General features: G+C 35.3%; 1 protein-coding gene across 12 annotated transcripts in view; it reads right to left on the bottom strand.

The window, feature by feature from the left end:
- EIPR1 (EARP complex and GARP complex interacting protein 1) overlaps window positions 1-19,914 on the bottom strand; it is a 229,024-nt gene that overhangs the window by 162,450 nt on the left and 46,660 nt on the right. For 11 of the 12 annotated variants that reach the window (XR_012054672.1, XR_012054671.1, XR_012054673.1 and 8 more), the window contains exons 5-7: window positions 10,156-10,255; window positions 4,577-4,702; window positions 163-299 (exon numbers count right to left, since the gene is read on the bottom strand). Coding sequence is in view for 4 of the 12 variants with exons in the window: in XM_072926024.1 (XP_072782125.1) it covers window positions 163-299; window positions 4,577-4,702; window positions 10,156-10,255 (363 nt within the window). In the remaining 8 variants the exon portion in view is untranslated. The remainder of the gene's footprint in view (window positions 1-162; window positions 300-4,576; window positions 4,703-10,155; window positions 10,256-19,914) is intronic. The other variant, XM_030270093.4, reaches the window with a different exon arrangement.

Genomic DNA, 19,914 nt, shown 5'->3' with positions numbered 1-19,914 from the left:
ATTGCAACTATATCAGCTATGCAAGCCTTTCTATTCCATTTATAAACAATAAGTTTGCCACTTATCATTTCAAACAAAAAAAATTATGGTAGGAGCAATGCAGAAATCTACCTCCAAAGGAGATTGTCTTTTCTAGAGAACATGACTGCAAGCTCTCCTTACCTCATGCTCCGTGTATCCCAGCCTCGGACAGTGGTATCATTGGCTGTGGCAATCTGGGTACAATTGTGGTGTGGACTCCATCTTCCTGAAGTAAATTTTAATTGTCCTTTGCCTTCTAAGGCTGTGGAACTAGAGAGCTAAAATAATGAAACAAAGCTGGCAATGTTTCTAAATGTAACAGTAAAATGAAATTAGTTGCAATGAAGACAAAACTACTCAATAGCCTATTGCTCCAAGTGCAACAGACTACCAAAGATGGAAGAAAAAAAGCAGTAAAGAAACACAAATAAAAGCTAGAGCTGATTTCCCATCACTAATTTTTGAAAAGGCTTATGCAGTGTAATGTATGCCAAATTATTAGAAGTACTTGAATTTTATTCTATAAATTAAAACAATTTTAGATCATTGTTGAAACAGTAGATCAACAATATGGGCATACTGCACAGATTTATAGCTGCCAACACACATGTGTATTTAGCTTCATTAACAGTCCTACAAGATTTTTTTCCATGTCAAAATGCTGAATTTTATCTGCAGTAACAGAATTATGGTGTCAAAGACTCTTTTTGATAAATGTATAGCAGCTTTTTAAAATAAAGAAGTCAAGGCCCATGTGCCCATGTCACCACATACACGCCTGTTAAAATAACAGTAGATACTAGATTACAAATCTACAATCTGTGAGATAAAAAGGTTTCAGTTCCACAAACAGGATTCTATATCCTGGAGCAGGCAGCTCTGCATCTCCACAGTTAATGAAAAGAAGGTCCAAAGTAATAAACTTTCTCTTTGAAGTTGCATAGCAAGTTATCCCACAATTTCATGTGAACATGGGGGAAATCAAAGCTGCCAACAGTGCAAATTACTTTTACTTCAAATCACTTACTGAAACCATTTAATAACTAAAGAGGGAGGGGAAAACCAAAATATTTGCATTTAATCAGGTATAAAATTTACACAAATTTCAAGCAGCTACACAAACAGCAGACTTATTTGGTCATCTTTCATATTTCAAAATGTTTCATTATGAGGTATTTCACAAAAGCAGATTACTGCACTGGATCCTGTTGGCTCATCACCAATACTCTATTTAATAGTAGATTTCTCAGCACAAATATTATGCTTTGATGATGAAAAAGACTAAAATACATAAACTCTTTACATTAACTTTAACTGATAACAACAGACAAATATGCTGTCAATACTAAACCGCCTAAATATATTTGTATATTGTATAAATGTTCATGTATGTATTTTGCTAAATTGTTATTACTACAACTCCAAAAATATAATATTTCTTTAGCATTACAATTAACAATCTAGAAATTACAACTAGAATTTTTTTTTTTTTAAGAACGTGGCATTCCCAGCATGCAAGATCATATATTACTCATGTGTTAATGAATAATGTAACACTGTGGCCAAACATACTCCTCTAACACCACTCCTCCTCCAGAACAAATACAGTCTGAAAACCTTTCTACAACTCACAGGTTATTAATAGAAATATAAAACTGCATAGGACACTGGACAATTTTTTTTGACAGACACTACATTACAGGCTCAACAGAACATTCATAGCTTGTGTAGGTAATTTAAAAAATTAAAGTAAGTTTCTTTAGTAAAAAGACTTGGCCATTCAAAGTTTAGACTGGGGGGAAGAAAGCAAATGTTAACACTAAGACAGAACCAACAAAGGGAGTATATTTTCTCAGGTATTTAAAAAATCTGCTCTTCAGATGGAAAGCATCATATATACAAAATATGACTCAGGGGAGAGGGTCTTTTTCAGCAGTAGACAATACTTTCTCCAGCATTCCACACACACTTATATATATGTGTCTTCTCATTTTAACTTTTATAATGTAAGCTACTATAAAAAGATCAAATTTTTCTTCTTTGCAGTCAAAAGTTTAGGGTTGAGGCCAGCACACACATACTGTGATATTTCTTAACAACATATGAAAAAAATCACCTATATGCTAGTTGGGCCAATTCATCCTTGCCTTCATATGCAATTAATAAGTAAATTAAATGACGTATTTCCTTATACAGATGTCCAGCTATATACAGAGCCAAGTTCTTAATTGACTTAGTCTTCTTTTTCATGTCATCTGTGAACCTGAAAGCAACTGCAAGGATATAAAGGACAATTTGGAGATAAAGAAGAGAAATTTTCATACATAAAAAGGAATTCTAATGTAACAGAAGGAAGTCTACAGGATTCCTTCCTAGACATCCAAGAAATAAAGGAAACAAAACTGGTAGCTTAGAATCACAAATGCAGGTTCAAAAACTCCTTAGCTGTAATTTTAATTCATACAGAATATATGGAGAGGTAAGTAAGTGCTCTTTTTATCTTGAAACCTTTCCTCCACTTGTTTAAATGCAGCAAAGCTAAAAAATAAATGCTTCCTACAAAACAGAAGGAAAACATGACACAGGTGTATTTTAAACATTATTCTTGCATGAAGATTAGGATCTGTGCTGCCCAGGGGATGAAGACATGTGTGAGGGCCTCACTGGATACTTTAGGTAAACAATTCATTGGTTTATTTTAGGTAAACAATTCAAAACATTCAATACAAACAATTTGTATTTTATAAATACAAAATGGCACATACATTAAGGAAAAAGGAAAGGAGTAGAATAAGATTGAATGTCTACTTTTAGACAACAAAATTAGGAATTACTCTTGCAATGTACAAGATCACACTGATTTCGGAAAAGAAGTCTGGAGAAAATGAAATCTTGAACAGCGTAAAATGGTTACTGGAGTATGGATGAATTTTACACTATTCCTAAATGCCTAGCTGGAACAATGCCTAAATCTGGTGACACAAGAACAAAAATAGAAGGGCAGCATGATATTATACTATAGTTGCATGAAAGCAACACTTGAAAAGAAAAAAAGACTTCTAAAAAAATTAAATAATGTAATATGATCAAAATAGAACTATTTATGTTATCCTCAGTGAAGGAAGGGGTTTTACAAAACCAAAGTACCAAAATATGAAAAAAATCTGTCCTAGGATATCCTAGATCTAGGACTGATTTCTGTGTATTCAAATCAAAATATCAATGACTCCAACTTATTTTTCTCAAAATATCAAGGACTGAAGTTGATTTTCCTGCTTCAAAATTTGATTACATAAGGTCTGACTTGGAAAGAGGAAAGGACAGGCACTATCCTTCAAACAAAAAACCCAAAACCCAATATATATGAAATGTTAAAGGGTACAGAAATTATCTAGGAAAACCACAAGCAGCATGGAGAGCGAATCAACTGTTCATGCCCTCTTCCAAGAAAAGAGCTATGTGACCAAGAAGAGAACAGGAAAATACTCAGAAGTAAGATATATTAAGGGCTATACTAAGTAGACAAACCCAAGCAGACTATTTCAAGATTGACATTAAAAGGCATGAGTGTTTTTCTGACTTATTATTGACAAAAACAGAAAGGTTGATGAGGACTGTAAATTAAGTTCAATTCCTCCAACTGCAGGAAACCATACCACATAGTCCTTTCATAACTGTTCTTGACTCCCAAACCATCTTAAAACTATCTGCCTTTTTGAATTGTCTCATCATATTGGCAGCTCAGAGGTATTCTCAGAATAGCTAAGTAACAGAATTCACATATTTTTAAGTGCTGAGTATGAGGAGAGTTTGCATTACAATAAGAAAATATTTTTATTCCTTAAACACATTTTCTGCTTTATACTATAAAAATTACACTAAACACCAAGTTCATCCTCTGAAATATATTGTGATTCTTATATGCTGATGATGCATTCCAAATTCTGCCATCAATAATTTTCATTATTTCACTCCTACTTCTATTCTATCATTAAGGAGAACATTAAATACAATTGATTCCAACCCTATGAGCTGGTTTCTATTCTCATTCTGATCCAGTAATTTCCCTTTTATTTTTCTTCTGATAGATTAACTATAGGAGGGCAGAAAACTATGTTTATTCTAGTTGCAGTAATAAGGGGGCATTAAAAAAAATCACTAAATTCCACAAGGTATTTCCTGCCTTGAGAAATAGCAGCTATCTTGCCAAGAAAGCATCTCATGCTTATTCCTAACATTATCTCCATTTGGATACATTACTTTTATCCAGATACCCTGTGAAATCTTCCCCAAAATATATTCTGCCTTGCCTGGAATGCCACTGCTTGATATTATCTGTTGTTCTGAACCAAGACCACATGAATGCTGCTAAATAGTCCAGACAGGACAAGAAATCTAAAAGGAATATAATTATAATAGTTTGAATAAAATTATCAAAACCACAACTCTATTTGCCCCCTGTGAAAACATATGAAAACCAGACAAATATCTAGATTTTAATATCTCTATTTCATTTTGTTCCACTCATCTGCCATGCCAAACATATTGCATTTACCTGAGGAAGAGTTCTAACAATTTGTTGACATGTGACCTCAAATCTGTACACAGAAATATTAACTGTCGTCTCCTCAGCAGATTCTATCCACACCTTGTGCATTTTCTGGGCTTCTCTTGGGTCCAGCTAATGATTATAAATGGCAAAGAATAGCTAATTCCATTGCAAAAGGTAATGATGCAGTGAGCATAAGATTAGTTTCACCCCAGAAGGTAATGTCCTCAAAACAATAATAAAGGGAGTGATCAAAAGGACAGAAGAAGCTTGTCTTGATGTAAATACAGGCAAATTGAACACTGTAAGGCAGAAACAACTTGCCAAAAACCAGTGAAACAAAATAAAAAATAAAACCACAAACCAAAACAAAAAACCCAAACAAACCCACTGAACTATACAGTAAATTACAGTTAGCAAATGTTTCTTATCCCAAGCTGACTAGATAATTCAGAGAATGAAAACACCAATAATTTTATTACCAAGAAGCTCTGAATCTATTGGGAACTGTAAAATTCTTCAGGCTAATTTTAATGAAACAATGAGACTTGTAAATCACAGGCAGATACAGAAAAGGAACCAAATAAGACTATGAAGTTTTGGTAACTGTAGAGAAGCAGAAATTTTGGCCGATACAAAATTTTAAAGACACAGATATTTTCAGTTTTCCATCGATATTATACCTGAATTTTAGACAAACTTTCATAAATATGAAAGGTCCACAAAGACTACCATTTGGTTTACCTCTTGCTATTAGCATGGCTATAATGTGTACCTATGCAAAAAAAAGGGAAGCAATTGCAAATGTTATAAAGACAGGAAGACCAGTGATGCACCAGTGTAATGAATACCTCCTTACCTCTATTACCTCATACATATACAGTGGACTTGATCTTACTTTTAGTTAACGATGATCATATTATTCAATCTGAACACTATTGTTTGTTTTTTACAAAAGAGAAAACAATTCAAACACACTGACATTTCTATTATTTTAATCTTAGGATCTTGATTTAATCAGTTATAACAACACATATACACATGTAGAAGGCACACGGACCTGTGTCAGTCACTTGACTGGACACTCAGAGAAACACCAGGAACAGAGGATCAAGAAGGAAGACCCCAGACTTTTGCTGCATAGACTGGTAGGGCATCACACCCCATAATTTTCTTTATTCAGAGTCCCCCATGAGAAGCACCAGCCCAGATTGTTGTGTTGCTGTTGCATCGTAATTAAATTACTTAAGGGATGGAGAGGACTGAGACACTGCTATGGGAAACCTAGTATGTGTGAGGGTGGGGCATGCAAGGAGGCAGCTGGGGACCTGTCAGCCCACTGGAGCTGCCCAAAGTCCCTGCCCATGCCAGTGTGACTACCAGAGTGACTCCTGGATGCCAGACAGGGACATTTCCTCAATACCAGCTACGTACTGCTTAGCCACTGCCTGCTTCAAACAAAGCATGTTAGGTGATAAGAAATCAGGTGGCTAAGAGATTCCAAAAATGGACAACCTTTCATCTTAATGAACAAAAAAGACAACTTTTCTTGTCATTTACATAACCTCTGTGTATCTGCATATAAAGGAAATATTGTGGGGTTTTCAGTTGTTTTATTTGTTTCTTTTAATTTGCCTTAACATGCCTCTTTTTTATGTGGCAAGACCTGATTTCTTTGCTTTAGGCTGTTCTTCTATATCTGTTTTCCAGGCCAAAAAAAAAAAAAAAAAAAAAAAAAAAAGCAAAAAAAAGCTATTTTTATTAATATCTCAAGAAAGCCTCTCTTTACATTTTGATCAAAAACCATTAAAATACAAATCATGTGTGTTGGGGTGTGTTTTAAGTTTCCCCCACTTATGGTTGCTCCCTCTCCCCCTCTTTATGTTAAATGGTCTGGCCTGCCTTCTTCTCCTCCCCCCTCCGTCTGCCATTCATCCCTCCCTCTACCCAACTGGTTCATTTATGCTGAGTCACTCCCCTGACCCCTCCCCAGGGCCTGTCCGTTACTCTGAGGCCCCTCCCTTTCACCTGGAAAGTTCTACCCAGGGCCTCGGGTGATAGGCTGGTCCCCGGGGTCCCCTCCCTCCCTCTCACCCCATTGGATGTTTCCCCTGCTTGTCACCTCGGTTGCCACTCCTAGTTGTTATCCCATTGGTTGACTGTTGTTCCCTCCCCTATATAAAAGGCTGTGCACAGAGTGCTTGGGGCCTTTTGGGGCTTATCTCCCTTCAAGCTACAGTTATCTCCTAAGACTGCTAATAAACTTGGAACGCAGATGCCCCCAGAAGGACGGCTCCTTTGCTTTTGTCAACATCGCTCCGCGTCTCTCCCAGTCTGGTGGGTTCGTTCCCACAGGCCATAGCTCCCGCCCGCAGCGGCATGCAAGAGTGGCCTTTGCTGCCCACTGTGCCAAGGACACTGGGCTAGCCAACACTTGGGGAGGCACCGCGACACATGTGCTTTTTAGAATTATGATATATTATGCATACAACAATCCCCTGTAAACAGGATATTCACAGAATATCAAAAGTTGTTTCACCAACAACTCATTAGCCTGCAAACACTACTTGTCCATGGTGATAACCAAATGGAAAATATATTTACTACTTAACTCCACTAATGTTATCTGTTTTATAACCAACCTGTTCTCACAGATTTCTCTCACATCCTAAATACTACAGCAGCAAAAGCTGTGGTAGAGTGTTGATTTATGGAGGAGGGTTTGACACTTTTTTTTTAAAGATAAAGCCAACTGTGTAACAAAATATTGCTAGTTTTTCTTTATTGCTCTTTGTAACTGTCAGCCCTTCATATTTTTTGCAAAGATAAAATTGCTACAAAATAAAAGTTATTATTTTTCAGTCATATATATTGGAAGTAAACAGGGAGTTAATCTTTGAAGATTTCAGAAATGCACCACAGTCACTTATAGTCCTGAAAAAGCCTATGATACTGGACTTGAGTATTGTCTTAATTTTCAGCTTGTCTTAATTTTCATTACTGGCGAGTCTAGCACAGGCCTCTTAAAGAAATGCTTAGGCTTTTGTCTGTCTTGTTCAGCTGGACTCCAGATAGCTCAGGAATCTACAGACATGTTTAAGACAAATTTGTTGCATACAAAAATTCAACATTCAAAAATTGCAAGAATTCCAGTCATGTCACAAGTGATTCACTGGGCTCAAGATTTTGATGCATGAGATATGTTTTTTGATAGTCAAGTTTCAGTGAACTTTCTCTATCAAAATTCACTTTAAAAGCAGTGTACGACTTGGTACTGAAGTAAGTATCATCTAAGGACAACTCAAAATTGCTGGAGCAGGAGACTGATTATGCTAAACAGTTATTCTCAGGTAAAAATTTTAATCACAAATAATTCTTGTTTACAGTGCAATCACATGAGATACTAGGTTATTTTAGATGGAAATACAGAGGATCAGTCAAATTCAATATCAAGCCTCCTGAGAGCCTGATCACAAAATCTGAACAACTTTAACTTCTGCAAACAAAGGTTTTTAACAAAACTTTTTAAATGCTCCTATCTGAAGACATCAATCAAGGGTTGCTATATCTACTTCATTGGGTAAAGCAGTTTCTTTGGTACAGAATTTCACATTTGCTTTTATTATTTTCCTTTCATAAAAAATATAAACATATAACAAATGTCACAAGTCAAATTCCCGTAATTCCTTTATCACTTACTTTGCCTTCTAGAGTCCTTTTGTGCCATCAACATTTTGATGTAGTACAAGAATATTTTAGAAGTACCAATTAAAAAAATAGTCTACATAAGTAATGCTACTTGAAATAGTGAAAGGATCTGCAAGCTGAATGTTGCTTTGTGGATAAAACTACTGATTCCCCAAATCATGCTGAAATTACAAAATTCGGTATCGTCTATTCTTTTCCAAAATTACATGGATCATAATTCTAGCAATGGAAGGAAAAGAAAATGGAAATCATATCTGCACAAATATTTGTGTGACAGAGTGGGGGTTTAGTTTTGAGAAAAGAAATAGTATAAGGAAGACACAACATACAAAATTCTAGTAAATAATTCCCAAGCAATATAAAATGAGGAATAAAAACCCCATAAAATTTGGCATTCATGACAAGATTTCCACAGAGAAACTGATAATACACCAGGCAGCATCCCAGTGGAAATCATAGAATGGTTTGGGTTTAAAGGGGCCTTAAAGATCATTTAATACCAATCCCCTGCCATGGGAGAGAGGTTAGGATTAAGAAAAACTCTGAGAGAGTCAGGAGAAAGTGGTCAAACAGTGAAGATACTAATTAGCATTCAAAAGTATTTCAGCAAGTGAGGACAGAGCTGCACAAGGAGTGAAAGTAGGAGAAAGAGAAAATGCTAAGTTGCCTAGCAGTCTCAGTACTTCAAGGAGACATGAGGACTCATAGCATGGAAGCAGTACCAACCCCAAAGTAGTTTTTCAATATTGCAGAAAGGTTTGTGTATTATGCAGATATTAGGAAAGAAACACTTACTAATGCAGGTGCAATGCAAATCCAAGGGATACAATGCCACAGACAAGCTCCTGGAGGTAAGCTGTCAGAAACTCTCAACATCAATTTGATAAAAACAAACACTAATTTGAAGCCTTGGAAGGCAACATAACACCTATTGAAGTTGCAGATGAAAAAAAGAGCTGAAGTTTCTCATCTAGAGAGGGAACCCAAAGGGCTTATTTATAAACATACAGTATTAAAATATATTATATTATATTGTCATCTATTTGTACACAGTCAGGTGGTATAAACAGGGAAGAGTTTATGGACAGTGTCTTGACTAAATTGAAAAAACTGATTCCGCAGCATCCAGGAAAAAAATTAACCCTGACCTGAAGAGTTAAAAGTGACAACAGATCAAGTGAATAGTAATGTCCCTGACATAAGGAGTTTACACTTAGAAGCTCAGACACTGATCTAAATGACTATACAGAATGATTCAAAGTTTTCCATATAGATTTTACGATATGGCATAATCAGACAGAAATCTATGCCAATGACACTTTTTTATATATGTTCCTAAGACATTTTTAACAATAAGTGAAATAATCTGAATTAACTGTATATTACTAAATTAAACTAACATTTAAAATTCAAAGCATTACATAGCAAATAGAGAAACTTATATTTTGCTTACACAATCAAGAGTGGTAAATTTAATAAAGGGCTGTATGCCATTAACCAACATGAGTAACTACATCATTATCTGAATTCAGTAACCTTTGGCTTTACTGATTATCGGTTTTTCCAGTTGTAGACATTCACCAAATCAGCACTACTTTATTCTAGATTACTCACTATAAAAGCAGTAGGACAGTAAGGGGAACTCTAGAATAAAGAAAACATTTACCCACTAGCAACAGATACTAAAATACTACTCTTAAACACTCTTATTTAAGATGGTGGTAGAATATTCATTTCTTCCACCTACATTAGGCAACAAGATACTTCTGGAGGAATAGTTAAAAGATTAGCAAAAGATAGAAAATTCTAGGCTAAGGAATGTTGATATTTGGACTATATTCAAGTACAGCATGTTTTGTTAAAAGAAAATTTCTTACCACAGCTTTGGTTGAACTTTCCTGCAAATCCCACAATAATATGTTGTTATCAGCCAGTGAAATAATCTTTTTACCATCTCCCATCGGCTCCCACATAACACTGTAAAACAGAAACAGAAAACCAAAATAAATAACAAAATAACCCAACATTAAAATCTATCAGCATTTGAAGCAGAAGGCCATTTTAATTCTGTGGATCTAATCCATATCAAAATATGTTAAACCATATTCCTTCTGGTTTCTTTTAGATTAAATCCATCACATATTTTAAGTCAAAAATCTGCCATTAACTAGCAATTTGTAGCAGTCATTCTGCATGCACAGAAATACAACCAGAGACCTTGATGTACACTAATTTTAGAAGGCTTTAGTCTGAAACCTCAGGGTTGTTCATATGGAGTGTTACACATCCTTTCTGAAGGTGCCCCAAAAATCATAAGCCTTAGTTTTGATTCAACTCTGCAGCTGTCATCGTGACTTAATCAGCATATACTTTTAACCCGTGATTCACTTCATGCTATACAGGAAGGAAGGAATGCAAGAAATCAGTCCTCCTCTATTACTCTATCTATGAAAAGCAGCATATTTCAGCCAGTCAGTATGGGCAGCTCACCTAACTACACGTACTCCAGCCCTAATAAACTTGCTGGAGGTAACGGTAGGATTGAAAGAATACTCTCATTTTACGAGAATCAGCTTCTACATTTGTAATTTTGTAACACTTTTGTAACCAAGTTTTGCAACCTCCCAATAATCTTAGAGTAACAATATATCTGAAGGTAGAGATCACAACGTTAGTATCAATAGGTTAATGGAGAAACTTCTTTCCATTTTAAGACTGAACCTTCAGCTATCTAAAAGCATTTGATATGCTGTTTTCATCTTCGGAGCCTTGTTGAAGTCCCACTGCTTGAAGTTTATCAGAAGTGCATGACTAGACACAAGTTTTCTAGTCATGGACTTCTCACAAGTTTCTTACTTCTCATGGACTAATCACAAGTTTGTTTTGCTTTTTGTGTGAATCAATTCAGTAACTGGCTGGTTGGAGACTGGAATTTTCTAATTTATGGCTTAAATAGCTTAATTAAAGACTTTTGCCTATTACAGCAAAACTGTGTAAAAGCTGCAGAGAAAACCACTCAAACCCTGAATGGGGCCTTGGGCTGCATGTTGATGGAGATAAGATAAAGTGACTCAGGCCTGGGCTGGGGAAGAAGAACTAATTTCCAGAAGGATCAAGCTTAGAACCTTCAGGGACCAGACCACAGCCAGGGCTGCCAACTGCCAGGCTCACACAGACCCTCACACCAATGGGTGGGGGGAGAGAGGCTTTGGGTGTATGGCGAAAAAAACTCTGGTGAGAGGCATTGAATGCCCATTCTCTGCTGTGCAGAGCTGAGCTGTGGGGTCCCTGCACTCTGGGAAAGGTGAAAGGGGTGTCATGGTCCCCAAAGGTCCCCCAGACCCTGCAGCAGAGCACTGCAACATGATGCAACAGACCCACAGTGTCGCAAGGACAACACCAAACTTGCCCTCCCCAGGGGAGGCACATTGGTGTTCCACCTCAATAATATAAACATTTTTTAATCCACTGCATGCCATTGCTTTGTGGTGGTAGTGGAGGACCCCTGCCACCAAGAAGCCAGATGGAGGGGAGCCACTAGATGTCACTGGGACCCTCAGAAGGCTGATCTTTCTACCTCACCCCTGTTGCTCTCTGCCTCCCACCCCCTGCACATCTCTTTTTCTATTTCTTTCTTTTCTCTTTCTAGTCCTTTCTTTCTTTTATCTTTCTATTCATTTCTTTCTATTTATGTTGTTTTCTCTTTGCCTCTTTTACTATTAAATAAAAAACATCAAGTGTTTTGGCACCAACATCTAACCTGGTTTAATCAAGTTTTGAGGTATATTTCAAACCTTTCTGGGTTTGATCAATTTTATTCAAAGAGACTTAGTTTTTCTTGCTCTTCTGTGTTAATTTGGATTGTAACAGAGGGAATAGATGAAAGAAGGTTGCACAAATAGATGCAGCCTTGGGTAACTAAGCCCAACATTAGGCAGCCACTAGCAACCTTCCTAACCTTGCACTGCACACTATGCATGCTTCTATTTTATCCCAGATTTTGCTTTACTCCTATATTTCTAAAACACTGGATATAATCTGGCTGACACTGAATATGATCTGGCTGATCAGATGAAGTTCCATCACTTGAAGTTCCCCAAGTGATGGAACTTCATCTGATCTTCATTTTATGCTATAAAACACAAGGAAAAGAAAATAAGAAGTTGCAGGTAAGAGAAAGAAGTGACAAAGTATCTTTTTTCACGCCATTAATACAACAAAACTCAGTTATTCTCAGCTGATACCTTCCTCTCAAATTACTCTTGCTCCTTGTGTAAACAGTTTAATCAGTTTTTATTCTGCACTTTTAGTAAAACAAGCATCAGATACACAAGGCAGATAACTGCACCTGTTTGCTGTTTTGCAAAGTCTGGAACTATAACTGAAAGGGTGCATTGGCTGACTCCTTACCCACTGAACTTTTCTGTAAGGCAATGCCACAGAATAAAGAAAGGACTAACTTCTGCACCTATATTCTGCTGGAAGCATGACTAGCATCCCTTATTGTGTTGTCAATCCATGAAAATTACCTACCTATAAAAACCTATTTGTAGTGAGTTTTCTTGTATTAGGACAAAATCACTACATTTAGTACATTAAGCTACAATCACGTTTTTAAATTTGTTTTACTAAGAACATGGTACTAGAGCAATTCTATGATTTATTTTAAATTTGGCTGTTTTGTCTGTAGTATTGCCAATCTTATTCAACAATACACACTTTTGAAAAGTATGGTACAACTTGGAAGAAACTTAGAAGCAATTGAAAATGAGTGTTAATAATAAAAATGATGACATGCAGTTTCAATGACATGCTCAACTACATTTAGCCCATAACAGTATTAAGAAACCAACTGGCACTGCCATGTGTATTTCAGAATTTCATGTAGTTGTGCTGCATAGATACATCAATTAGATCCTTCAAATAGATGAAAATATACAGGATAAAGAAAATTAACACATTATAACCTGCATGTGATCACAACTAACCTTCCACAACCTGGTTTTCCAATGTGAAATTGAAAGCTATCAGGATGGCTGAACAGATAACTAAGAAATCTTCAAGTTGATTCTGACCACATTTATTTAAGTCCATTATTTACTTACATATTGCTGAAAATATAACTGGTATTTGGTTGTATATCTACATAATGATCTATGTAGGTATATTTTTAATTACAGACAATGAAATCTGGTTTGACCACTTAACCGTTTAAGAGTTCTTTTAGCCAGAGATCAGTATTTTTTATGCCTGTTGATATCTCTGCACCTTTCCTACATGAATCACTCAATTTTTAGTTACAAAAGCTAGATTGAAAACAATTTATTTGATGTTTTCAAATGTAGGAAGAAATTCCACATCTTTAAGCATCACTGAACTTCAAGGTAAAATAACTTTTCCAGCAGAATAGTGTATTAATTAGAGCCAATTATAACTGAGCTGACATACCTTGCAATGAAAAGGTCTCTCCAACATTCACTCTATCGTTGTGGGATGCCCATTTTACCTCTATTTCATTTTTCTTTTATGGGTGTGGTTCTGGTGATCATTCATTCAGATTTTTTAATCTTAAGTAGAGGTTACTCAAATCACTCTTTGTAATATGTTTAGCTATGTTCTGTACAAATGACTGAATGTCAAACATGAAATACTATGGAGAACAGTTGGGCAAGAATTATTGGTGAGTGAAAAGAAAAAGTTACTTTTGAAGCAAGATACAAATTTTAGAGAAACTGAAGTTTTCATTTAGAACAGTTTTCAGCATAGCAAAAATGGTGATAATGTCTAAAAAGGAAAACAGATAAACCAGGCAGTACCGTTTTCCTCAGTGTGCCAACAGTTGCTGATGCATACAGTTTTCAGAAATGGACAAGAGAGTAATCAAATTCACAGTTGCCACTTAGAAACTGAGTGGCAACTTCATGGTTGCTCTTTAAATACTCTATAAACAGAAGACAAGCAATTATATATGTTGTATTTTACCCTATTTTGTTGTATAATTCAGAATGCTTCAATTAAGTTTGCAGCTCCTAGTTTTTAGTATAAAAAAATAAAATTAAATCCTACAGAGAACATTACCTTAGCAAAAAATAAGAGTATTTAAAATAGTCACTCAAATGCACACATGAAAGGACCCCATTATCTTCTCCTATACAGAAAAGATAGTTATCACCTTTATCAATAAATGTACAGGGCTTTTACAAATGAACAATTCAAAGTCCTCCATTATAGACTAAGGAAGAAAAAAGCAATATGGAAACACTTTCATCGACATGAACTGCAGTTAAGCCACAAGTGTTGGACACAGCATGCATTAACTACTGCTTAACTGCAATTACAGAAGTGGCAACAATTTATCTCTATAAATGGAAAAATTTTGCTAGACTGAAAACTCATGCATTGAAAAATGGAAAATATATCCATACATTTGGTAACTCAGCAGACCATCCTGCAGCTTCCATGTAGCCCACCAGAAAAATTCACATATTAAGAACGCAAATATTGTGCCTTCTTTGCACTACGATGATTCCTATTTAAAGATCACTCTTGCTTATCAGATAAGCAGGACATTAATTCTAAGAGACAGGAGATCAGACCAGGTACAGTCTGGAACCCACGATCTTGTTCCCTACCCAAGTGCTCTGCAAAACAGCCACATTTCTGAATGCAATCAGTTCTGGCTATTTTACAGTGTACTGAAGTCTGCTGCAGGGAACACAAGTTACACTTCATCTCAAAATTCTCAGACATTGAGATCTAATTCACAGTTCAACTCAAGATGTGGTAAAATGAGAACCACAGCTTCCCAAAAAAATCTAGACGGTAATGTGAACATTTTAGCTAAAAAGCTGAGCAATGAGAATTAAGACATGAAGGGTTATTTTGGACAAGAATCCCAAAGATAGCTGGGCTTTATTGTGACTCTTGCATTAATATGACATTCAGAAAAATTAAACTGCTTTACAAACAAATAAAAAAGCATCCAAACAAGGAGATGCCCCAGAAAAATCACTCATTTCTAAATTCTTTTTTCATTAAATTATCATTGTGTTGGTCTCTACAACATACTATCCATGGAGTAGCTGCTGCCACAGACACCATTTTTATTTTGTTGCTTGAACAAGGCTTTAAAAAAACCCCAAAATGAATATTATGGATATTCAACAGGTCAGGAAAGAAACATGCAACTGGCTTGTCTGTAGACCAAGTAAGGTGGTCAGCCTAGAAAAAACATTTTCATAGTATCAGTGTCTGTCAGGAAAACACACAGTCTTTTAAAACTCTTGCCCAGCCTCTGGAGGCCTCAGAATGACAAATATTTTTTTCCATGTACTAAGGCAAAAATTAAGGGCTGAAACAAATTAATTTGCAAAACAGCTGGAGTGATCAAAAACAATCTCTGCAGACTTACTTTAAAGAAAACACGTATCTGCTTTTGAGAGGGACAATTTGAGTATTTTCGTAAGGGACTTTTCAAAGATGGAAATATGGATATAGCATATCCTTACTAATTTATGCTGTTTGCAACAAACTGTGTGGTTGGTCAGGGGAATAATACCCAACAAAGCAGAATATTTCTCTAGTAATTTAAAACATGTGCCTAAGATGATCTAGGTTGCCTAGATCTGCATTGATAGTTGAAGAAAATCACCACGCCTTCTGTTCAGAAGAACAGAATGCTGAAGTTTACACAGACCTAGCATAGATGTACCCTCTAACACTTCTAATCCAGCAACTGTTAATTCTGGGGGAATTTGAGGTGAAGAGACTGCAAAAAGTAGCTGTAACTAATGTGGTCTCCCTAACTTACCTCTCCATCACCATTGCCCGAACCTTAACACTGGGATAGATGGAGTGTGGGAGGCTGCAGGGCACCCCTTCAGGTCTCACAGACATTTTACCAAATAGATACATTTAATCACAAATGTACAAGGGTCAATTTTTTCATCCAATAAACATCCAAGAGACATTTCAAAACCCTGAATTTTTAATTACTATGTATGCCAGTGTCAGCAGCAACATTGCTACATCTATAGTCATCCCAGAATATTGTGCTGGAAAGAATTCTACTCTAAGGGACAAATATTTTAAATAATAAATACTTAATAGGGTTTTGGAGAGCAAACTGGAGTCTGATATCAAGAAAACAGGGGCACCTGCTCAGTTAGTTCCTCACAAACATTTAAATTTTTCCTGCATAACTGATTTTTTCACTGTTCTGCAAAACCGTTTTTCTTTAAAAGCCCCACTAACATTTTAAGCAACTCAGTAAGACTGAACATAAAACTATTATAATAAATAGAATAGTAGTAGAACAAACAGAAGTATCTATCTCACCAGCAAAATCAGTTGAGGTAGACTTCAACCCTCACTTTTTTAGTGGCATGAATAGCTTAAGTGACATTACAAAAAGGAAGAAAACCCCTTTTAAAAATAGCTCGAATTTCTTTCAGTGGGGAAAAATCTCAAGTAATTTAGCTGTAAAACTGGGGAATGTAACAGCATGGTGAGAACAGAAATTAAACTATGTTAAAGTTGGCACAGAAAAATGAAATAATACTCTACAACCCCTTTTTTTGTTTTTACTTGTAGAGTAACACAATTTCTGCACTATTTTATGTATCATGATTTATAAATCCAAACTAAACACAAACAACTGCAAAAACCTCATAAAAACTAATTTTCATTCAAGCACATGGAATCTATTTAACTTATTAGAAGTTATATTTTAACTGAATACATATAAAAAGTTCACAAAACTGAATAAATAAATATTTTTCCCTTTAGTATTCGCTTCAGTGTCAGATTTTAGCTTGACTAAGTTTCCCTCCACATAAGTAGAGTCAAATAAATTCTGATTAAAAGCTAACATAATAAGCAGGGCATATAATACAAAGCTCTATTATTTCAATATCCAATTAATGAATCACATTTATTCCTTAGAAAATGTGATTACATTGAAGAGTTTAAAGTTTTAAAATTGCACAATACTAACCATTCAAAATTACCACAAACATTCAAGGGAATGAAAACGAGAAAATGAGTGTTCAAAATTCCTCTGGTGGTTCTAGACATATTTTAAATGTAAAAAAATGTAAGAAAGATATCTAATAGTTGAACACTGAACATTTGTATTTATATATAATAAATTATTTTATTTACAATAAAGACAAATCAAAGATTCAAGAGACCAAAATCCTGTTAAGAATTCAAGATCGTAATTCAAGGAATTATGAAGAGAGCAGAGATATAAATACAGTTTAAACTTTTACCAATTTAGAAAGGATCAAATATAAAGGACATTATCAGTATTGATAAGAAGCTGTTAAGATACATTCCCAGTGAAAGTTGTCACTAAGTAAGTTAGTCCAAAAAATTGTCTCTATACTTACTGTAATATCAGAAGTGGCTGATAGAATATGTGGAATGAACCAAGTGTGGAAGAATTACTCTTAAATGCTGACAATTTCAGATAGCTCTGAAATTTTGTGAATCATGTGAAGATACAATTAATATCTGCTGGGCAGCTGTCAAAACCCAGCCCCCCTCACCACCCCAACCAAAAATACAGAGTTCAGTTTATACACCAGAATATGCAACTGACAGTCCTAACACTCTCAAAGAAATTTCTATACAAATACCAGAGGGAGCTCTGTCCTCACAATTAAATTTCTGGTAGTGGGACATATGAAGTGTTAAAATAAGATAAGGTAAAAAAACTTACAATTGCATTTATTACATGTCTTTGCTACAAAACCTATCAGTTACTGTTCCATATATTCAAGATCATACGATCCTTCTAAAAGTATTGTTACTTTCAGGTTTATATTTATTAGGTACAGACTATTAAATTATTTTCGACTATTTTTTTTGAATGAAACCCTAAGGTAGAACTTTTACACATATATCCTGAAGCCTACAGAGAGGTACTATAGAAGAAGTAACATTACTATCATGACAGGAAAGAAAAGTGATACCTGAATAACACATGAAAGTGTTACAGCTATTAAAAGCACCATTTTCACTTTTGAGTTTCATATTCTCTTACTTTTTACTTGAAAATGTTTTGGATGGTTTGTTTTTTGTGAGCTTTTGGGGTTTTTTTTAATAAATTTAAAGGCCAAAAAAGTAAGTAAAACACTACTGCATTTCAGTCATCTGTCTTCAGGGCATCAATTATGAATGAGCCTAACTTTGATCAGGTGACTGTGTGCATTAATGGAATGAGCATGATGAGGCAATAAAATGTTATATATTAAATCTCTACTGAAGTTGAAAGGATCTTAAGAGCAAATTTTGTACTTGTCCTTAATGAGGTTGATTTGTACTGTGTATGGCCAAGGAAGAGATGGTACTTCTCTACTCTATTTGGAGACCTTCATTGAAATGCCAAATAAAATCTAAGTATTTCAAATCTGTGGGAATAGCTCATTTATAATAGACTTCTTCTTTGTGAATTCAAAGTTCTAATTTAATATTTTAGTGATAAACATCCTGGAGTTCTTGAAACATCTGTGACTCTAAAGAATTTATAATTTCTCTTCCTCTCTACATTCTCTTAGCTATGTTAATATTTGCATGTTCATATCTAGGATTGATTGAGTGGGATACAGCAAAATAAAAAAAAAATCAACCTGAGCTAGTAGAGCAGCCTAATGAAGTAATCTATCATTATTACTAACATATTCACCCCTTTCAAACAAATTTTTAGCAGCTCTTGTTTTCTATATAAAACATGAATTCTTTATTTCTCACCTTTCAGGCTTCTCAGAATTGAGCCTCTACTTATATTGTCTCTGTAACCTCCATTCATTTTCCCTTTACAGTTGTATTTCACTGTTCATCTAACAGTTTCCCCTTATTTATTTTCATTTTATTCCACATTTACTCCATAGATCACAATCCAACTTACTTCAATTTTTCCCCTCTCTTTTGAAGTACATACCTTAGTACTGAACAGGATTTACCCTATTTTATATCTTTGGGAAGCAAAAAGTAGGATGCTAAGCACTGAGAGGCAAGCCCGCTTCCAGCAGATTCAAGAGAAACTCCCTGCTGTGTTATGAATTCAAGATCTCACAGATTATACTTTCTCTCATGGCCTGAAGTATCTTCTTCCTCCAAGGACTATCCTGTCAAGTCTACTACCAAAAAAGTCTGCAGCAAAACAGAGAGAAGTAGAACAGGAGGTTACTGTTCTAAATACTAAAATACAAGTCTTCAGGGGTTTAACAGACAAGAGTTCTGGGGATTCCTCCAAGATGTACCCAGAGGAATAATCAAAATCTCATTAATTGTTGTCCCGTTTCCTTGGCCTCTCCTGTGTACTAGACAGTACTTTGGACAATACTGCTCCTTGCAAGATATCCAGTGGCAAATTCTTTTAATTGAATCTTACAACATTGCATAGATCAACATGCTTACTGTTATACAGTTTTAACTCTGTATGAATACATATACTTATCTACAGAAGGAATTTATTGAAAAGACTTTTTTTTCTTTTTAAACATATGAATTTCTGTGTGCATCTGGGGTTTTCCACACTGAAAGTAATTCACCCAGTATTTCTGCACTTGAAATCCATCCATTTTGGCTTACATGAGGAACAGCAGGCAGAGGATGAAAAAAATCTTAGG

The sequence above is a fragment of the Taeniopygia guttata genome, chromosome 3 (genome assembly GCF_048771995.1).
Source record: "Taeniopygia guttata chromosome 3, bTaeGut7.mat, whole genome shotgun sequence".
In the NCBI taxonomy this organism is placed as follows: Eukaryota; Metazoa; Chordata; class Aves; order Passeriformes; family Estrildidae; genus Taeniopygia; species Taeniopygia guttata.
The sequence above is the reverse complement of the archived record's forward strand: the minus strand, read 5'-3'. Positions and strand labels throughout refer to the sequence as shown.